General features: G+C 36.1%; 1 protein-coding gene across 1 annotated transcript in view; it reads left to right on the top strand.

Annotated features, from left to right (window-relative positions):
• ERAP2 (endoplasmic reticulum aminopeptidase 2) overlaps positions 1 to 22,307 on the top strand; it is a gene marked incomplete at its 5' end in the record, with an annotated part of 37,705 nt that extends 15,398 nt beyond the window's left edge. Inside the window, 17 exon segments of the mRNA XM_077765194.1 lie at positions 1,828 to 1,973; positions 2,785 to 2,901; positions 3,249 to 3,297; positions 3,300 to 3,395; positions 6,684 to 6,743; positions 7,764 to 7,839; positions 8,355 to 8,434; positions 9,919 to 9,986; positions 9,988 to 10,103; positions 14,549 to 14,570; positions 14,572 to 14,706; positions 15,170 to 15,354; positions 17,862 to 17,942; positions 17,944 to 18,018; positions 18,781 to 18,921; positions 20,976 to 21,057; positions 22,173 to 22,307. Of these exon segments, the coding sequence (XP_077621320.1) occupies positions 1,828 to 1,973; positions 2,785 to 2,901; positions 3,249 to 3,297; positions 3,300 to 3,395; positions 6,684 to 6,743; positions 7,764 to 7,839; positions 8,355 to 8,434; positions 9,919 to 9,986; positions 9,988 to 10,103; positions 14,549 to 14,570; positions 14,572 to 14,706; positions 15,170 to 15,354; positions 17,862 to 17,942; positions 17,944 to 18,018; positions 18,781 to 18,921; positions 20,976 to 21,057; positions 22,173 to 22,307 (1,664 nt within the window).
• Positions 22,308 to 22,516: the final 209 nt, after the last annotated feature.

The raw sequence follows: 22,516 nt of genomic DNA, 5'->3' as shown, positions 1-22,516 counted from the left end.
AGCATTGGAATTTTTGTCTTGTCTATTTTGTCTCTCGATTGATCTCCATATGACCATTTACTCTGACAAAGACCCCCAATGCCATCTGAGTGAGTGAGGGGTCCACAGCATGGCATATAAAGCCCCCAAGATGAAGCCCTTCTCCACCTTTCCAGCCTCATCTCTTGCCAATACCCTAAGCATTAGCCATTCAGACTACCTGCCATTTCCTAAACATGCTACATTGTGTTGATCCTTTAGGGTTTTGCTTCTGCTACTTTATCTGCCTAGACTACACACTACTCCCAACACACCTGAAGCCCCTTGCAAGACTCAGGAAATGAATCATTTCCTAACTAACTTAGACACTCTCCCAGAAGAACTGATTTTTAACTCCTGGAATCCTCTCTATCCCTTGCAGAGCCATTGATAATACTGCCACAATGCTGTATTGCATTTATCTGTCTAACCATTGACCTCCATCATTTGGTTTGAGGCAGAGGATATATAATATACATCTTTTTAACATATGACATGTTGCCAATGATATAGTAGTTTCTCTATAGGTTTTTATTTAATGAATGAATAAGCCACTCTTACTAACTGGTGAAGTTACCAGAATCAGTTCAACTTGTATTTCTCTTATTCATCAATTCTCAAATTAAGAAAACACCTCCCACCCCTTCTCACAAATACCCTTGGGAAGATTGGTGCCCACTCGTAAAATGAACTGAGAGTTATCAGAGAAGAAATAGAGCTTAAACAGTGTCTAGAAACTACATTCTGTTCTATAATTGTAAGAAGGCTTTTCTGAGTCTTGGAATCTTTTTGTTTAATTTTTTTTCTGGAAATTGCAATCCTAAAACAGATAAACTAGATGTACAGTATTGGACATAAAGGCTAAAAAATATAAAAGTACATGAAAAAGTAGTAATACTTAAAACTGGTGTCACAGATCAAGTAGAGGTCAAGGATAAAAGTCTATTTACATTTCTTCATGGCTTCCTTTTAATTTTATTTATATATGTTTAAAATCTCAGAACTTTATTCACTTTAGTGTCAAAATAAATCCCTAGAGGGAAGTCAGAATAAAAGTTAACAACTGAATTTCCTCATCAGTAATACTGTGTAACAATCTGAGTTCTAACAAAATCTTATGATTCTGTCAAGTACCTGCTACTTAATGTAACGAGGTGACTTCGCCAAGCCATTTGGACTTATATTTCTCCAAAGGCCATCACCATAAATCAAGGATGAGGTGAGATTGTATTAGCTATGCAAGAAAGAAATTCTACCCCACAAATGTTTTATTTTCTTCCTTAGTATTAAAAAATGTTTTTAATGTTTTATTTATTTCTGAGAGAGAGAGAGAGAGAGAGAGAGAGGCAGCATGAGCAGGGGAGGGTCAGAGAGAGAGGGAGACACAGAATCTGAAGCAGGCTCCAGGCTCTGAGCTAGCTGTCAGCACAGAGCCAGACGCAGTGCTCGAACTCATGAACCATGAGATCATGCCCTGAGCCAAAGTCGGACACTTAACCGACTGAGCCACCCAGGCACCCCCCCACCCGCCTTAGTATTAAATCTAATAGTTAGGAAATGTTGGGAGGATAAAATGGAAGCTGGAGAGTTGGAGGCAGTAAGGACACAAAAGAAAGAAAAGTGAAGCAAGAAGCAAATACGTGGTGGTGAGAAGAGAAGGCAGAGAAATCACTACAAGGAAGTTGTAAGGAGAGAAAAGAGTAACAAAGAGGAAAGGCCTTAACTACTGAAAGAAAGTTACCACCCGTTGCATTTTTTGTGACAGTTAATAATCTTTATATTTGTTTCATTTCTAATAACATTGAATCTTTGCCTCCCAGTGGTTTGGCAACCTGGTTACAATGGAATGGTGGAATGATATTCAGCTCAATGAAGGTTTTGCAACATACATGGACATCATCTCTCTTAATGCTACATATCCAGAGCTGCAATTAGAAAGTTTACAATTTTTGTATGTCGTACCATATATACAGTTCAGCCCACAATGTAAATTCCTCACCCAAAAGTCTATGGACAGAGAGCTGAAATAACACAAATATACAGTTGTGTATGTGGGGTAAGAGGAAAGACTATCACTGTCCGTATCCAATGATATAGGATAAGAGAGTGCCCATCGCTAAAGAGCCTGTGCAGGGTTCTTGGCATATAATCTGAAAATTAAGCATAATTGAGGCACATTCCTCCAAAATTTTCAATAGGCCTATTCACTTCCCCAAAATTTATGGAAAGATTTTTTTTCCAAACATGTCTTTTTCCTTAGACATAAGAAGTCTAAACACTACATGTCAAGGTGGTTTGTGATGGTTAATTAGCTCTTTGGGGTCGTATAGTATAGACAGACATGGATTCAGAGTGTCTTCTTTTTTGCTATGTTTTGAATCCTTGGTGAAATCCCAAATCTTCTTACATTCTCACTTATAAAACACACATAATGCATCTATTTTTCAGGATGTTGAAAGGAGCACAAATGATGGATGAAAGTTCCTGGCATATAGCAAGTGTTTCACTAATTGGGAACCATTTTATTTTTGTATCCATGGTCTTGGTACATGGTAGACATTCAAATAAAGTCTGAAGGAGTATTGCATTTATACTTTTATGAAGTAGAGAACTAGTAAAAGGGGATAGGTATGGGAAAAGAAACTTAACAATCAATTGTAAGGAATATTGATTGAATACTCTTAAGAATATCTTACTAAGCCTATTGTGTTTTCTATTGCTTTGAAAGTATCAAATTGAAAGTGCAAAACTTTCTTCTCTATTTAGGATAATGCCTTTTTGGATGTTTGTTTTGGAATAATTGAAAAAGATTCACAAAATTCCTCCTGTCCTATCTCTAAGCAGGCAGAAACTCCTATTTAAATAGAGGAAATGTTTGCTGCAGTGCCTATGAGAAGGTAGTAACTGCTGTGGGCAAGTGAAAGCTCTGCTTTTAGGAGAAATAAAATGAGGGTCGTGCCACCAGCAGTTGAAGTTACTGCTTCCAGGTCACTGCCACTTGTTACACTTTTGTTTTATTTGATATTCATTTTTCAGACATTATACATGTTCCATAAAATTTAAGCATCATACTACTTTTTTTCTTTACCTTCTTGTTTTGTTTTCTTTCCTTTCTCTCTTCCTTCCTCCCTCCCTCCCTCTCTTCCTTCCTTCCTTTCTTTCTTTCTTTCTTTCTTTCTTTCTTCTTTCTTTCTTTCTTTCTTTCTTTCTTTCTTTCTTCTTTCTTTTAGGGAGTTTGTATTTCATATATGTTCAAGAATCTTCTGAGTGAGGAGAAATTCAGGAAGGAATTATTCACTATTTTAAAAAGTTCAGTTATGGAAATGCCGAAAATGACAATTTGTGGAGCGGCCTGTCCAATGTAAGTCATATATTGGGTAACAGTAGACTGTTGTTAAGCCTAAAATGTAACAGGCTAATTATGAAGGTTTATAAATAGTTACATTGTCAGTCAACCAATATATATTCCACTTTTCACATTGCCTGGGTCCATAGAAAGCAGCACCTTTCTTGTTCCTCTGGCACCACACTAAACCAGGATGCCACACTGGGTTAGTCGCAGTATTTGATATTTGGCCTCCTTCACTGTGGTTCCCCTCTAAGGTTAACCCTACACTTTGATCTCCCCATTTTTCAAAATCTGTAATGACTGTGTAATTCCATTTTTTTATTATTTATTTTGAGAGGGAGGGAGGGATGGATAGAGAGAGAGAATGACTTGGGTAGGGGCAGAGAGAAAGGGAGAGAGAGAATCCATGCTGTCAGTGCAGATCCTGACTCAGGGACTGATCTCACAACTGTGAGATCATGACCTGAGCCGAAGCTGAGTCAACTGACTGAGCCACTCAGGTACCTCTGACTTTTTAATTCCTACCATAAATACCTAATCTTCTCTGCCCAGATTTTAAGGTTGAACTGTACTTGCTCAACTTTATTGTCCAGCATGCATTCTCCATTGAGCAAGACACGTCTTCTCCCTCATAGGAAGAAATTCTGCTTAATCTTTATGTCATCATGTCTTTCTTTCTAGTGCCCTTGCTACCTGAACTGTGCTTTCTTCTTTCCAAGAATTCAAATGCCAACCATCTTTTGAATTCTAGCTGAGATTTTACCTCCTCTTTACAGACTACTCCATCCCTCGTTGTTTTACCTTTCTCCTAAATACCTAGAAGTGCATTTATGAATCTGTTCCATAAAGTGACATTCTCTTTTATTAGTTTATAATGGCTCAATGATAATAATAATAATAATAATTGCTTAAGAGCAAGAATCATATCTACTCTTTTTTTAATGCCATGCTCTAGTGATTAATAAAAAGCTGATTATTTGTTCAAGAAATCTTGATCTCAGTCATTGAGATTCATGTAGTATAATAGGTAAGACAAAAAAGAAAACATGCAGTCAACTCAGATGATTCTAAAAAATTATTAAAATATTCTTAAATGTTTAACAGTGAGTGAAATAATCTTTTATAGAAGTACTGGACTGGCAGAGCTCATGCATATAGGTAGAAAAACCCTAAGCCGTTGTTGATAGAAGAGGTCTCCTCTTCCTTACAAACACTTATGTCCCAGGGACAGTTATAATATTGTTCAGTATTTGTATAGCACTTAACAGTTTATAGAGATATTTCAAGTACATAATCTCACTTGATATTTTTTTATGCCCTTATAAAGTCTGGAACCTCATGGTCTAATAATTTATGTGCGTGGTCAAAAGAACAAAGTCAAGTCATTAAACATTTTTTCAAAGTAGCTCAAATCTTTTACTCACATTTCTTGAAAATCATAAAAGGGAATAAAATACACAGTCCTTACTACTACCTATAAAAATGCTTTTAATCCATTTGCACTACCTCCTACTGATGATCTAGATGCTCTCTCTCCACAGTTCCTCCTAAACTTGTCAACAAGCCATACATTGCTTTTCTCTCCCATCCTTTTCCTCCTTTCGTTTACAATGTGTGTGTGTGTGTGTGTGTGTGCGCGCGCGCGTGTGTGTGTGTAGACATAAACTTTATCTTTCTTCAACAATGAATAGTCTCTCTTTGGTGTGCATAATGAGTGTAGGAAGGTAGAGGGGAAATTAAAGGAAAAATATGGCCAACAATTGCAGGATTCTTTTAGGCCAGCTGTGAATATCCCTATGTTAATTTTTGTCATATCATGCTTATTAACTATCTCAAGAAGGTAAGGTAGGCATTCTTATCCCATTTTTACAGGTAGGAAAAGTAATTCTAAGGGAGAGTTTGGTGCCAGGTCACATAGACACCAAACAGTGATGGAGTCAGTACTTAACATCTGTCTTCGCACTCCGAGTCCAGTATTGATTCTCTCAATTACAACACAGCTTCTTCCCAGTTATCAGGAAAGTCTCCCTTCTAACCCTCCCCTAAAGGTCCTCAGTTCTAGTTGACCACTTTCTGATGCCAAATGAAACTGTGGGATGAAACTGAAGAATTCCTGAAAATATCTTACTTACCTTTTTGTCATGTAACAACAATTCTAATACATGTCGTAGCAACTTGGGAATTAGAGGAGTTCTTTGTTGTTATTTTTCATAAAATTATTCAATGGCATTTGAGAGCCTCACAGTGTGTGTGTGTGTGTGTGTGTGTGTGTGTGTGTGTGATATTTTTCAATTTACAGTTCCTTTTAAGCATTAACTCCTGGTTAATTAAGGGTTGATTGACAATTTGTTGATATCCGTAGGTCTCATTTTAATTCTGAATTCAAAGTTTATTATGTATTTTCTATATGCTACTGTAGTAGCATTGGGAATGCTGAGGTAAGCAAACGCATTCCCCCTTCTCAATCAAGGAATTTGTGAGATGATAGGAGAAGATTAATACTAGACCCAGTTGCCAAAGTGCTAAATAGGGGCATGAGCAGCATGCACAATAAAAGAATTAAGTAGAGCCTCCCTAGAGGAAAGGGAAGAAATGAAATAAAAATTCAACAAATTGGTTCATTCCTAAAAGTTATTCTACTACAATGTATTTTTTTAATTAAAAAATTCATTTTAATGTTTATTTTTGAGAGAGAAAGAGACAGAGAGTGACCAGAGGAGGACAGAGAGAGAAAGAGAGAGTCACAGAATCCAAAGCAGGTTCCAGGCTCCAAGCTGTCAGCACAGAGCTTGATGCTGGGCTCAAACTCACCACCTGTGAGATCATGACCTGAGCCGAAGTTGGTTGCTCAACCGACTAAGCCACCCAGGCATCTCCTATATTGTACTTCTTTAGAAAACTTTAAATATATATGTATATTTAAAACTTACATATATGTATACATAAACATAAAGTTTACTATATATATTCACAGTGACCATAGGAAATCTGCAAAAATTACTCTTTTTGTTTTATATATGTGAGTAACTTTTGTTACTTTGGACTATGGGACTATCTGTACCCAAATGACTGTGCTCTTTCATTTTTTTTTTCTTTTTTCTGAGAAAGAAAGAGAGACAGCGTGAGCAGGAGAGGGTCAGAAAGAGGGAGACACAGAATCCAAAGCAGGCTCCAGGCTCTGAGCTGGCTATCAGCACAGAGCCCGATCTGGGGCTCGAACCCATGAACCGTGAGATCATGACCTGAGCCAAAGTCGGATGCTTAACCAACTGAGCCACTCAGGCGCCGCTCATTCTTGTTTTATAAAGCTATTTAGGTAATTTTACATCTGGCGGATTCTGTTATTCTGATTCTAAGATGACAAGCAGCACGGTGAGTATGTAGAATCTTACACAGTAGAAGAGATCTGCATCACATGATGNATACGTGCAAACATATGATGTTTGTCCTTCTCTGCCTGACTTATTTCGCTCAGCATAACACCCTCAAGGTCCAACTGTCCCTTTAAATAACTGGAAAAGAAGAGAGACTCCACAATTTTTCTTGAAACAACGCTGACTGAGAAAGGAATGTTCAAGCCATTTAGGAGGATGGTGCTGTTACTACTCTATTTTTGTTATTATAATTCAGCTTTCCCACAACCTCCCTGCTAGCTAAAAATATCTCAGCTCAGAACTCCTCTGTGTGGTTAGTTCTGCATTGGCATCCTCTAGTCTCAGAAAAATGCCAAACCAAATATGTTAGGTTTGGAAATAAAGTGAATGGTTTTCTTGAGGCTCTGTCTTTTTGTTTACTGCTGAGAAGTTATTGGAATACTGTAGTAGAGCAGAAAGAAAAGTCACCATGATAAAAAGGAGAACCCTTTATTAAATGAGTCTTGGCAATCCCACAAAGTGTAGCTTTTAAAGGAGGAGTCAGCGTGATCCAGCAATCAGAACGCTTACAAGAAGCTATGAAACTGGAGGTTGTGTTCTCCATTCAACAGGTATCTATTGACGTGATATTGTTCTGTTGGAATATTTAAAGCTCACCTAAAGACAGACATTTCTTTACTAAACACCCCCACTGTACCATTATTAAAATGGAGAGGTGGGGTTTCTTTTTTCAGTTTTTTTTTAGGGGGGCAGGGGTTGAAATGGAGCAGGAGAGAGGCTTGTCTCCAGCCCTTCTCTGGGACTATGCCACCACATGTCAACCTTCTCCCACATACATCTGTCTTTCAGTTAACTTGCAGAGAGCAGGCCTGGGGTAGGCAGCCCTGCTCCAGTTCCCACCCTGAGACTGCAGCCTGAGGTCTCTCCTCCTCGATAAGCCTTGTTTCTGGTGTCCAAGGAGATCTGCATTTCTGATCTCTTTGGTTTCTCTCCTGTGTTACCAAAGTCACTTTTCATTTCAGCTTGTCTTTCTGGGGAAGATGTGGAGGTCAAGGAGATGATGACTACATGGATTCTGCAGAAAGGAACATTCCTCTGGCTAATATGCAGATCCTAGATCGTGGCGTTGCTGACCACTAACAGTGACTTGGCAGTGGCAGGGATTGGGTGTGGGTAGCTCTGTTGAGCAAAAAAGTTGTGGAAATCATACTAAAGTCAGATCTTAATCTCTTGAGGCTTTTCCTGAAGATTTTCTTTGGTTATTTGAATTCATATCAGGTTGTCAGAGTTTTTGGAAATATGCAAGGAAGATTGGATTCTTTTTCTCTTCCTTGGAAGAAAACAATCAACAGAACTTGTGATATGAGATTTGGATAGCAAATAGCACAAGGAAATGTGACAGAGCTCAACTAGGTGTATATTGCTGCACCTTTATAATCATATGGAAGAATTTTTGCATACCCAAGGATCTGCAAGTCTTAGCCTATAAAATTTATAAGGCCACTTATAGTGTGAAAGATGGGCCATTAGGTGACTTTTATAGGCAATCTGAGTCTGACAATGTGAAAATTAAAATGGCCATTCATTTAATCTGTAACAGTCTTTATTTCTAGGTACCTTTGGCATATTCCATTGACCTACTCCATGAGTTCCTGTAATGTGATTCATGGATACATTCTAAAATCAAGGACAGGTAATGAACTAATTAGCCAAATAGGTGCTTCAGTTATGAAATTAAACATGTTCTTAGTTATTTGGAGGAAAGATACTATAAATAAATCTAATAATAGAAGATATATATTTGGGGAAGTATCTGTATAAGTTACTAAAAAACTCTTTAGCTAGAAAGTTTGAATTTTCTTTTCAGTGGGAATTTTTCTTGTACTTTTAGCATTTAGAGATAGGTTTGTATTTATATCAATAAATAATGGCTTTCTATCTTATATCTCTTAATAACTACTAACTTAGCTCTTATGCCACAACGCAAAAATATGTATTAAAAAAAGCAAGTACTTCGGAACAAATTGGCCTTGGATTCAAATCCTCACTCTGTCACTTATTAGACATGTGACCTTAAAAAAATTTCTTTATGGCTGGTAGTTTACTTAATATAATTAAAAAAAAATAACTTGTGATAGCAGAGAGAGGCATTTTTAGTTGTTTGCTTGTTTGTTTGTTCCTTTTAGATAGCAGTTTCTTCTCTCATTGAAAGAAACATAGTTTCATTAGATGGCCTAGTGTATATTGGACAGCAACATATTCTGGGTTAAGTTTTATGAGTATAAATAGAACAATGTTTTCAGAATAATAAGTCTATCAACCTATAAAATAGTAAAAAAAAAATTACTTCTTCTGAGCCTCAATTTTCTCATCTTATTTTGAATGAGGATCAAGTTTCACAGAACTATTGAGGGAATATGGTAATGTTATTTCACCATGTAGTATAATGTCTCTCATATTAAAAATACATAATACAATTTTTTGAAGTTTATCTATTTTGAGAAATAGAGAACACACTCATGCAAGTGGCGGGGGGGGGCAGAGAGAGAGGGAGAGAAAGAATCCCAAGCCAGCTCTGCACTGTCAACACAGACCCTGGCCTGGGGTTTGAACCCCCAAACTGCGAGATCCTGACCTGAGCCAAAATCAAGAGTTGGGTGCTTAAGTAACTGAGCCATCCAGGTGCCCCATAACATAATTTTAACTTCTCTTTTTGAACACTGAAATGTGAGAGGGTTTTCATCATAATACAATGTTCAACCTGGAATCTTTATTTCACCCAAAATAAGGACTGGACAAATGAATCACCTATTTACATACACATATTTCAATAACTGGTAACTAAACCCTGAGACAAAGCCACAAAAAATTCAAGTCAAATTCCAATCGTGTTTATCATCTGGTTCACTGGGCCTCTTAGACCTGCATAGAGTGCTTTTGAGAACACATTTAACAGTCCTTTTCCTATAAATGAATTTATTTACAAATTTAATAAGACTATAATTCACACACACACAAAACCATCCAGCAGACCGTGAAAATGAATATCATCATGACTGTTCCAAAACTTTGTCTTCCCACTGATTAATTAGTAATAGCATGAGAACTAACAGTTTTGGAGATGTTCCTGGTATGTATGTTGATAATAAAATGGCTATGGCAATTTCTTCCTCCTAGATACTCTGGATTTATCTGAAATGACCAGTTGGTTGAAATTCAATGTGGACTCAAATGGCTACTACATTTGTTCACTATGAGGGACATATATGTGGCCAACTCATTATACAGCTGAATCAGAACCACAAATTTCTAAGACCTAAGGACAGACTAGGTCTGATTCATGATGCATTTCAGCTGGTAAGGTAATGCAAACTTTCATCTGATTTCATAGGAAGTAACTGATTCTTAATTAAATATGCTAGATTTCAAAATCAAATATTCAGTGTTGGTCACTCATATGAGATGGATCTGAATGAAGGTCAAATACTGGGCCAAAGTCTACCTACTGATAAGGTCTTTTGACCCATTCAGTGTTTAAAAATTTAATCCAATTTTATTTATTTATTTATTTATTTATTTATTTATATGTTTGTTTCTGAGAGAGAGAGAGAGGCAGAGAGAGACAGAGACATAGAATCTGAGGCAGGCTTCAGGCTCTGAGCTGTCAGCACAGAGCCCGATGCGGGGCTCGAACTCACAAGCTGTGAGATCACGACTTGAGCTGAAGTCTGATGCTTAACCGACTTAGCTACCCAGGTGCCTCTAATTCATCATTTTAAACTGTGGGGAAATTTATATACAAATCCTGACTTCTGAAGTCTCTTTTCTAAGCGAGAAGATTTGGTAACTGTGGACCTTCATTCCCACAAAGAGGGAGGTGCAGTGGACAGATGCTGAAGCCATCCCATGACCGCCCCAAGTACCAAAGTCCCAAACTGTACACAAGTGGCCTGCTTCACTCATTTAGGGTGAACCTCTAAGTATTTAAGCTTTTGACTCCAGATTTAAAATGTGTTTATGTGAGTGACTTGTTTTCACCAAATATCTATGTAATATGTTGAACAAAAAGTATAATATAGTCTTTCCCTTTATGATTTTAAATGTTATATCTAGTGCACAGTCCATTCATTACTTCTCACATTGAAGAAATCATAATGAAATTGAAAGAGAAGTGAAGGAGGAATTGGCTACTTATGTTTATTCCTCTTCAGAATTTCTTAGAAAGACAAAGTATTTTCTTTCCTTTCCCATTTATCATCAGCAGAATAATACGTAGAATAAACTAGGTCATAAAATCACCAATGGGAAAAAAATTGGAGTATTGCACATTGTAAGGTTTTCCTGTTCTGAGAATTACTGTACTTAGTTTATTCAGTGTGACATATTATTTCCTTTCAGATGTTTATTTAGGTCAAATTCAGTGAGAGTAATCAGCAGGATACCTTTCAGGAGAAGTTTCTCCATACAACAGAATTTCAAATGGAGAGATTGAGAGCTGTTTCTCAGCCTCACAAGTTTTAGGAACTAGTGGAAGCAGGGCACGCTGGAGGCCAGGATTGGGGAAGACACCATTCCACATCTGAATGGATACATGGTAGATTAGATGAGAAGTAGGCTATGGCTCATTGAAAGAGGAGGTTTGTCTGCTCAAAGGAGAAACTCTGAGTAGATTGCAGAGAAGGTAGATTAAAAATTTAAGAATGGAAAGACTGAAGAATATTGACAGTTTAGCCAATGAAAGCAGTCTTTCAAGTAGTTGCCAAGTCCTCTTTGCTATTTCTAGCCCTTACATGTATGGGTTGTCTAAATTTAGCAGAAGGAACCCTATAGTTATTAATGCATCAGTGGAAAAATAATAAGATTTTGGTAGACAGGTTAATGAAGTTAATTAAGAGTACAAATTTTGGTTTACAATAGATGGGTTCAAGTACTACCTCTTTAATTATTTTTTGACCTTAGATAAATTATCTAAACTGTTGAAGCCTAAATTTTCTAGTTTTTAAAACTTCTCTGGTCTTTAAAATTCCAATTTTAAGTAATAAAATCTAATAAAAAGGGTTATTTTGAGGATTACATAAAAGAATGCCAATAAAGCACTAAGCACAGTACCTGCTCTAGCATTATTAGTATTATATATTGTGAATTGTCTCAAAGATTGTTTGTTGAATAGGAAGATGAACTGAGAACACAGAAATGCATTTCAAATAATGCAAAATTGGAAAGCAGAAGAATGTGAATTTGTGTATTATTATGTTTGCAACTACATAGAAAAAATATTAGCTAAAAAGTGGGGGTTGGGGGGGAGAGCAGGAAATATTCCAAAGTGCTATTACTGAATGTATAGGGTAGTGAAATTATGAGTCTTCTTCCTCTCCTCTCTAATTTACAAGTGTTTCATTATTTGCTTATATTAATTTTATGATAAAACTAACTCAATATGAAAGCAATTTAAAACTCATAATAGGTCTAAATATTTTTACTTGTAAAAAAATAGATTTTTTACTTACTATTTTCCCTCAGGAATATTTATCTTGTCCTTGCCTGCTTTGTCAAATACCTATTTAAGAGTTAAAAGAAGTAATCAGCAGGGGTGTCTGGGTGGCTCAGTTGGTTAAGTGGTTAAGTGTCTGACTTTGGTTCAGGTCATAATCTCATGGTTTGTGGGTTTGAGCCCCGTGTTGGACTCTGTGCTAACAGCTAGTTCAGAGACTGGACCCTGCTTCAGATTCGGTGTCTCCCTCTCTCTCTGTCCCTCCCCTGCTCATGCTGTGTCTGTCTGTCTGTCTCTCTCTCAGAAATTAGTAAAACATTAAAAAAAAGGTAATCAGCAATTATATTTACTTTGAAGACAGAGTTTGACCAAAGAATGAATATTTGTTTTAGTTGTTTTTTTATACTTACTAAATATAATTTAACACTTGGATCTCATCTGAGTTGAGTGGAATTAAAATGGCAACTTTAATTTACTTACAGAAAAACTATTTTTTTTCTTTTAGTCCCACACCATAAAAAGAAAACCCAAACTGGTTCCTCAGGAATATAGTTTTATTTCACAAAAGTACCATTTGACTAAAACTTTATACCAATAAGTATATAACTGTATACTAACAAGATACAGATTTTTCCTGTTGGGCTAAAGTATACGCTTATATGTATGTTCAGTTTTTAAGCTGAACAAACATTCAGGTAACATTTTGTGCAATGATTGGTGGTGAGGAGCTAGATTTTTATTAATCAATAATTACATAAGAAGAAAAGAAGTCCTCTTAATGAATATTAAGATTAATTTTTTTAAGGGGCACCTGGGTGGTTCAGTCGGTCACGCATCTGACTTCAGCTCAGGTCATGATCCCACGGTTCATGGATTCGAGCCCTGCATTGGGCTCTGTGCTGACAGCTAGGTCAGAGCCTGGCCCTTGCTTCGGATTCTGTGTCTCCCTCTCTCTCTCTGACCCTCCCCTGCTCATGCTGTCTTTCTCAGAAATAAGCAAAACATTAAAAATTTTCTTTAAAAAAGATTAATTTTTTTAAGTTGGTAGGTATAAAAGTAAATACTAGTGTTTGTTTTAGTAAGAAACAAAGTAGGTTGTACCAAATAAGAACAACAGGATTAACTTGAAGTAAGTTTTATGTTTGGTATTCTTTATAAATTGTGACCATGGAAAATTATACATAGTTTCCCTGTTGCTAATCCTCTAAGATACAGCTATACTGTACATTATGATATTACTACGTGGGAAGAAATAGTGACATTTGGTAGATTTATGTTTTAAAAAATATAGCAAAGCATAGGGTCATAGTTCATATGGTCCAGTCCTCTGTCTTCAGACAAAAATTTTGGAAATTTTTCCAGAAGTCTATTTTAAAGCAGAAGATCATTGTACTTAAGAAGAGTCAAGTCACAGCAAAAGTTGGTTCTTCTTCATTTCCCTTTTTCTAGTTTCAGTTCCCTCTTTTTGGATAAGAATTTAAAATTTTAAAAACCCCAAGGAGGTAAGGCATTGTGTTAATGAAAAATTCAACAGAGACATTCTTTGTTCTGGAATCTGTTTCCATATCAAATTATTATGCTTAATCTGGGAGTCGGATGCTGGCATGAATAGCTTATAGACCATGTGCAGACACAAGATCTCTTAGAAACATATGCAAGAATCACTTTGCAAAAATGACGATATGATGGTTTATTTCCTCTACAGAAGAAACCCTAATGTTTTGGTATTCGCAATAATAGTTTTGTTGTTTGTTCTTCTCATAAAAGAAAATGTAGAGAAGGCATATAACTTTGGTTTCTAAATAAATTCTAATAAAATATGGAAATACTTGTTTTGTCCTACCCAGAATAATTACTACTTCTGTTAGGCTCTAGGAAGGGCATTAAAAAAAGAAGACATACCACCTGTCCTCAAAGTTCCAAATTCACAGGGAGGAACAACTCAAATCCAAAAATTAAATAACTAGAGAATGAGATAATATGTTAAAACTTTGATATTATTTGGTACTAGATACTAATATTAGCTACTATTTCATTTATAAAGCTGTTACTGTGGGCTAGGAATTATTCTAAGTGCTCTACATGTATGAACACATTTAATCCCTTACAACAATAGAAGATACTACTATCATCTGCAGGTATCGGGAAAGCAACTGAAGAGGTTATATAATTTGCCTAAGATCAAATAGCTAGTCAGTGGTCTGGCTATAATGAACAGCTCCTGTCATTGCCCTCTATATCTCATTTGTTTTAATTTTAAGAATACTGAGAACTGTAAGATACATACAAACCACCAACACTTGTTTCGTACTTCAGTACAGGAAGGTTGACCCTAGACAAAAACGCTTGACCTGACTCGCTATCTCCAACATGAAGGGAGCATCCCTGCACTTCTCAAAGGTCTGGAATACTTAATATTGTTTTACCACATGATGGACAGAAGGAATATTTCAGATGTCACTGAAAACTTCAAGGTTTGTGTCACTTCCAGAAAATTCCTTAAGTAAATATATAGCATCTGGAGGATCAGTGAGACGCAGTCTGTTTGTGTGAACTCCTGGGGATTAAGCTGAGGGACCTGGCTGATTGAGCACAGTCAACACGGAATGGCTGGAAATCCCTTGTTCCTTGTCATCACCATCCAAGGAGGATCCTATCAGGATTGTGAGCAAAATATTCCTCCTAAATGTGATTTTTACCTTTTATTAGTTGATATTCCCCCCCACCCCCGATAGTAAATTAAATCATATTTTAAAGGAAAGATTCTTTAAACATGGTAAGTGGGGCCCTGAAATAGAGAAGAAAAGTACAAAGATAAGTTCTTTTGTGTTTGGGGAAGATTCATGCAGACAGTTTAGAGTTGACCCCATTTGGTGGGTAGGAGCTGTATGATTACTAAATTTAGCCTCTCTGTAAATCATCCTCTGCTTTCTGCAGCATTACCTTCTCTGATATTTTAAGCCAGAGATTGACACACAAAGCTGGAGCAACGAGGGCTCAGCCTGGGACAGGCTGCTTGGCTGGACCATCATAAAACTGGCCTATTACCTGAACCACACTCCCTGCATCCAGAAGGCAACTGAACTCTTCTCTCAGTGGATGGAATTCAGTGGAAAATTAAAGTAAATCTAGACATCTGTCCTGTTCTTTTTTCCTTTCACTTTGATGCAAAAGTCTTTGATCAAGCAAGACATTAGATCTAAAACATTTCAGTGACGACAAGGGAGTAAAAGCCATGCTGGGAATTACATACCAGTGTTTCATGCTCCCAGATAGCAAGTGCTCAATAGATTTTGTGGGAAGTAAGGTTTAGGTCCTTGTAGAGGGAGAGCTAAAAAGCATTGGCATGGTAACAGAAAGATAGCCAGAGGATAGAAACAGGGGGGTGCCCAAGCTCCAAAAGTAATGTCTTTTAAAGATAAAAAGCAATGTGAAATGTACATGCAGTCAAAACACCAGTGATCATTTGTTAAAACTTGTTTTCTTAAAAAAGAGGAGGATACCTTTAAAAAATATATATATTTACTTCTTCATTAATCAATACCGCAGACCGAATTTTGACCTCAAATCTCATCTTTGATGGGAAACTGATGATTTGGTCCATCAAAAGTGTGTATATGATGGCAAAAAGGATTGCGGTGGTTATAAAAATCAGAAAGATGCCCAGTGGTCATATGGATTATGTTGCCATTAAGTTTAGCAGTTTGCAACCCATAGATACTAACAGATGCCACAGTCTTTTCAGTGTAAGCTTTGATTTATGTCCAATACAAGATTTTATAGTGTTACTGTTGAAACTGTCACTCTAGAGTTGGACGTTTTGAGAAATCAAATTGGTATGTGAATTAAGGAAAATTCATTCCTTAAAATTGAAGAAAAATGTCATTATTTTAGTAGCAAGTAATGTGATGGTGTCCATTTTTCCTGTGCCAGACTGCTGATAGGCTATCATAATTTCTCTCCATATACCTAAATCTCAGAGCTTTTTGAAATCCTATCTTGAATTCTCCTTTTTAAAAACATTAATTCCAGTTTTCTTCTTTTAGTACTTTTCTGGTCATTGTGATTAAAATAAAAATTCAGTTTTAGGAAAAAGGATCTGTTAGCTCTGTTTTTCTTTTCTTTTTGTTCATGTTTGAATGGGTTGTATGAGTGAGGCTAAAATGTAAACATCCTGCTGTCATATAACATAATGAGATATTATTCCATCTCTATACTTGTAAGAAGAGGGATGATATTACCTGCAGTAACTCACCTATGGGTTAGATATGATAGCTCAACATGTTTAATCTGATGCAATACTTATGAAAATTTTGTGGGTAAAGCTCATTTATGCTTGTAATCAATAATACATAATTAAATATTATAGGTTTTGTTTCCCTAAACGTCAAAACTGCTAGTATTAAACCATAATGAAGAATTTTCTTACATAAATTGATTATTTCATTCATGTATTGAAAATATAATTCTTTGCAAGTTACCTGTGAGCCCGCACTGTTTGTAGGTACCAAGAATAAAGTCGTGAACAAACAATGATGTGTCCTACCCTCAAGAAACTTACAATGTATTTCTTATCAATTTTCATACATTTGTATAGTAAATATGCTAAAATCAAAACAATGTAGTATAAATTTAATTGCCTAATCTTTGTTTTGTGATTCAACTGGTACTTGGGATATTTAAGCATATATAGTGGAAATAACACAACATTAGACTCATAGGTTTAAATATCATCTTCAAAATGGCTTATTATATCACCTTGCACAAGTTGCTTAACCTTTCAAAGATTTATTTCCACTTTTTAAAAATCAGGATAATAACAATCTCACTAGGTAGCTTTGACAGTTAAATATGATGTACAGAGACTAGTACAATTCCTACCATATGGTCACTTCATGATAAATGCAAATTTCCTGCTCCATTCCTACTTCTCTGTTGTGTTTTTTCTAAGCTATCAAAATGAATACCAGTTATTATTGATCTACCAATATTTGGAATTAAAAATCATAAACCAAATTAGAATCAAAACTAGTTAATATTCTATAGAGCAATAAAACCCCAAAATTGTGGTTTCTTCTTTATGTGGACAGAAAATAATTTTATTATATCTTATCAGTTTACAATTTATGAAATGACTGAACCTAATCAATTGTGCTAAATTACAGTTTTCTAGACCCAGAAAATCAGATGACTTCCAGGTCATTTTGTTAGAAAATAGTCTTAATGTGGGACTTAAAGCAGCAAGTAATCATATTTTTTAAAAAAAGATCACATAACACTAATACAGATTATTCCAATCTAGAATTCTGTATAAACCACTGCTTTTATATGTCAGAAATCATCGCTTGTATTTATTGATTCCATAAAGTTTCTATTTTCATCTCTGAGTTAAAATTTTATGATTATTCTCCTTGCTAATATTTTATAATCAGTGGAAAAAACCCACAAATAACTTGGAAAGTAAAGTTACATAAAATAGTTTTATAAAAGTTTGACAGAAAAAATGGTTTAACACATTAGGTAAAAAATAACTCAGAGGTGAATCTGTTACAGCAATTTAAAATTGTAATAAGGAAAAAAGAGTTTTTTGTTTCATAGGACTTTTTTTTCACTTATGTTCTTATTACAGCATTTCAACAGATGTTTTAAAGATCGTATATTCCGTGGGTGCTCAAACAACAGTAGAATGGAATTACCTTTTAGAGCAATATGTCAATTTCAGATGCGGAAAAAAACAAAATTCTGTATGCATTGCCAACCAGCAAACAACAGGAAAAGTTAATGAAGTAAGTGCACTAATTTAACTAAATTGTTAAAAGTAAACTGGTAAAAATTCAATGAAGTCACTAAAATATTGGCCACTAACTTCAAAGGCATAAAACAACTGATTTAGGATTTGATTTGCTTTGACTTTACTTCCCAAGATATATTGGCAAAATGCAAATAGTGAAAACAGATATTCCCTAGTTATTAATCAGGTGACTGATACTAGACAAATGACTAAGTTTTACTTTTAAAACCTTGGAGAAAAATTACCACAAAATTACATTCTTGTATGTGAGATGTTGTACAAGATGCTAATTAAAGTTCTTTGAGGGGTGCCTGGGTGGCTCAGTTGGTTAAACGTCTGACTTTGGCTCAGGTCATGATCTCACAGTTCGTAAGTTCGAGCCCTGGTCAGGCTCTGTGTTGACAGCTCAGAGCCTAGAGCCTGCTTTGAATTCTGTGTCTCCCTCTCTCTCTGCCCCTCTGCCCCTCCCCCACTCACGCTCTAACTCTCTCTCTTTCTCAAAAACAAACATTAAAAAAATATTTTTTAATTTAAAATTCTTTGAAATAATAAGTGAATAAAATTACTACCAGAAAAAAATTAAGATTCCTGCTGGGACATTAAAAATGTTAGTCAGTAAAGAATTTATTACTGTTTTGGTAAATGATCATTTTATCCTGAATCTTTTTCTTCTTTTCTCTTAATACATCGGTAGCCTGAGTTAATTTCCATTACATAACACATACTATGAGAAGTCAAATGGTCTTTAGTTCTTCAGATTAATTGAACTAAGAATGGGCAGAAAAGTCATCAAGACACAGGAGTTGGTATCTCTTCTTCGTGCAATCTCCAGAAATCCGAAGTGACAGCAATTAGCCTGGAATTTTTTAAGAGAAAATTGGACCCATCTCCTTAAAAAGTTGGTATTCATTTATATCCAATGCGTGTTCTTCCACCTAGATGGCTCAGTCACCTGAAATCAAGTATAATGATGTGACCCCCAAAACATATGAATGATCCTATTTGTTCCCAAATAGTTTGATGAACTCTGTTAGTTTGAAAACTAAATAGTCCAAATTACTCTGTCAAGGTGTGAGGGAGAGGAATGAGAAGTGAATGGGAAATAGATTTCTCTCACTGAGCTCAGGCAAAGGAGAATTGCTGGGAGCACGTGTGAGCTAAGTCCAGTCATCAGCACCCTCATCACGCTCCTCCTAGCTTTCTCACCAGCTCTGAAGAACCCATATATAGTGAAGTGAAGTCATATATAGTGCATCAAATACATTTGACTTGCTTTGTTAATCCAGTTTGTTCTAGAGGGAAATTTCAGGAATTTTGATGAGAGCTAATACCCACTCTCAGTTCCCCTGTGGAAATGGCACAGTGGTGAGCTTAGAAGTGCTGAAAGAAATCTGATTGGAAGTGTTTGGGGAGCCTCCCTACAAAACTCAATTGGCTCTGAGTCTTTCCTGGCATTTCAACTTTTGGGAGAATCAGAGCTCATTCCAGGATGCTCCTGGGCCTAAAATATCCCCCCCAGAAGGAACCAATAATGACTCAACTTCATTGGAAGGCACAGGATGGCTTTGCTTCCTCTCACAACAACCCCTGCTAAAGCTCTCAGCCATTCCTCATCCAAATCTGTAATGTCACTTACAAACTATATGGAAAATACCGTGACTCCAAGAGCTGTGTGGTTTGCTCTGTTCATCTTAGTGTCAGTTTATGTCTTTGATTCTGGTCACCTCAGTTTCTCTTCCCTCTCATTTGTTAGCCATGAAGGACTCAGAGTCCTCTATAAAGCCTTGTATAAGCAAAAAGAGCATTTTCTCCCCTCTCCCAGGTCTTTAAGGGATTGATACTCACATGGGACCAAAGAAAAACTGCTTTTAATATACGTGTGTGTGTGTGTATGTGTGTTTCCTTAAAAACTCTACAAGAATCATTGGTTGGGTTGTTTGCATGACTGTCAGTTCCCTCCTGAAATGATCAGACTTTTCCTGCAATGCCATGGATTTCCTTTGTCACTAGAGATGACCCTCCTGCCTAACCATGTGCACAGCCTAGAGTGCACTCATTTCTGGGATGTATCTGTGCTCTGGTTTTCAGCATGAATCTCTTTGACTTATGGTACAGATTCTCCATATAAGACACCAGGGTGAAGGATACAGTCTGTGGCTGCAAATGCAGTTCTACAAAATAACATTGCCCCCCAAATACAGTGTATCAATGTATTTCCAAAATGGGATGGGGAAGTGTGCAAGACAATAGTACATTAGAGTTCAAGAAGAGTATATTACTACATATACTAGTTTTTATGTTATTAAATTTTCTTTTTAACCTGCAACATTATACATGCATATAATTCATAAATAAAAATGTCTATATTGATAAGTTCTTGGACAGAAAGTTTTTACCAATAGAGTACATAATAAAAAAAATATAGACAATGCTGCTCTCAACATAAAGATAAATTTAAACATAAACATTGCTCAATAAGCTAGTCACAGTTCCTTTTTTTTTTTTAATATTTTTATTTATTTCTAGGAGACAGCGAGAGAGACAGCGTAAGCAGGGGAGAGTCAGAGAGAGAGGGAGTCACAGACCGAAACAGGCTCCAGGCTCTGAGCTGGCAGTCAGCACAGAGCCCGACGCGGGGCTCGAACCCACGAACCGCGAGATCATGACCTAAGCGAAAGTCGACGCTTAACCGACTAAGCCACCCAGGCGCCCCAGCTAGTCACAGTTCCTAAAAAAGGCTTTATCTACATTTTTATCTTGTGTCAAATTTGTTATGTTTCATAGCTTTGGGATTTTACTGGATAAATAAGTTGTTCCTATGGTAATTAATAGTATATATTATAATGTACAAGCTTATACAGTCATGAATGCCACATATTTTAAAAACATATGACATAATAAACATAAGGCTGATATTTCTATTAAGTTTGTGGGTTTCTTTTTTATCTTCAGGTAAAAAGATATCTCATTTTCCACGAGAATGATCATCTTTGGCACAACATCTCACTTTTCTTCCAAGGATGAGTTACAAGAGGTTTGTGATTCTTTACTGCTAACAATTTAAAAATAAATGTTAAGGGGTGCCTAGGTGGCTCATTCAGTTAAGTGTTGAACTCTGATTTCAGTCTAGGTCATGTCTCACAGTTCTGGGTACAGTTTGTGACTTTGGTTTGTGGGTTCAAGCCTTGCATTGGGCTCTGCGCCGACAGTACAGAGTTTCGTTGAGGTTCTCTCTCCATCTCTCTCTCTACTCTTCCACAACTCATGTGCATACTTTTTCTCTCTCTCAAAATAAATAAACTTAAAAAAAATAAAAATAAATGTCCAAGTTATAAAACTTAGTACAAACTTATATGTAATCTGGTTTAAAGCTCTCATTTTATTAAAAGAAAATAAGTGGTTTGTTCAATGTCACATAGCAAGTAAATGGAAGGGACAGGTCTAGAACTCCTTAAAATACAGGTGTTTATAGCATTCAAAATAAAAATTACCCTTGAGACGTGAGTCCTTGCATATTATATCATCAAGTGACTATGTTGAAGTTTGGAAGAATACTTAAAGGTCTTTTAACAAAACTACTGTTAGTGGCAATTCTACTTTTTTTAAAGCATTGTAATGTTTTACATCTTTCCAAAATAAATCTTGAATTATTTATCCTTTAAAGAAACTTAGAATTCTAGAACTTAAGTCCTGGCTCACAACTTGCTCTAAGACTTGATTTGATTGCTTATAAGATGAGGCTTTATCTGGGTGGCTCAGTCAGATAAATGTCCGACTTTGACTCAGGTCATAATCTCATGGTTCATGGGTTTGAGCCCCGCATAGGGTTCTGTACCTCCCTCTCTCTCTGACCCTCCCCTACTCATGCTGTCTCTCTCTCTCTCTCAGAAATAAATAAAACATTAAAAAATTAAAAAAAAAATAAGATGGGGCTTTATCATTCCCGTCTTACATTATCTATTTGAAGACAAAGTGAGATAATAATTATACACAAAAAGAGAAGAAGAAAAGAACCCATTTAGAGGTTGGCAGAGAAATTATTATTTTGATGTTTGTGTATTGTATAATTTGCAAACCGTTTCAAAACTTTTTGCAAGAGCAAGTGTTTTATGAACTGTGTCAGTAATTTTTTTTCTTGGTTATTTTCAGGTGAAACTATTCTTTGAATCTCTTAAGGCCCAAGGATCACATCTGGATATTTTTCAAATTATTCTGGAAGCCATATTCAAAAATATTGAGTGGGAGATGAATCTTTCCACTCTGAGGACTTTGGCTACTGATTAGTATTTAAGTAGTCAGTAGAAAGAGCACATCAGATGTGGGCATGAAGTCAGTAAAGCTTAAGCCAAAGTCCTGGATATTTTGTCTAAACCAGTGAGAAGCCTCAACAAATGAACGAGCACAGCTGCCTGCTCTCAGCTGTTGTTTCTAGATGAAAGATGTATGATGTTGAAGTAGCAGAAGGCCAGTTCAGTAGCCTATTTAAATGTAAA

Source organism: Crocuta crocuta, unplaced genomic scaffold (assembly GCF_008692635.1).
Source record: "Crocuta crocuta isolate KB4526 unplaced genomic scaffold, BGI_CrCroc_1.0 scaffold645, whole genome shotgun sequence".
NCBI lineage: Eukaryota > Metazoa > Chordata > Mammalia > Carnivora > Hyaenidae > Crocuta > Crocuta crocuta.
This window is presented reverse-complemented; position numbering and strand designations above follow the sequence as displayed.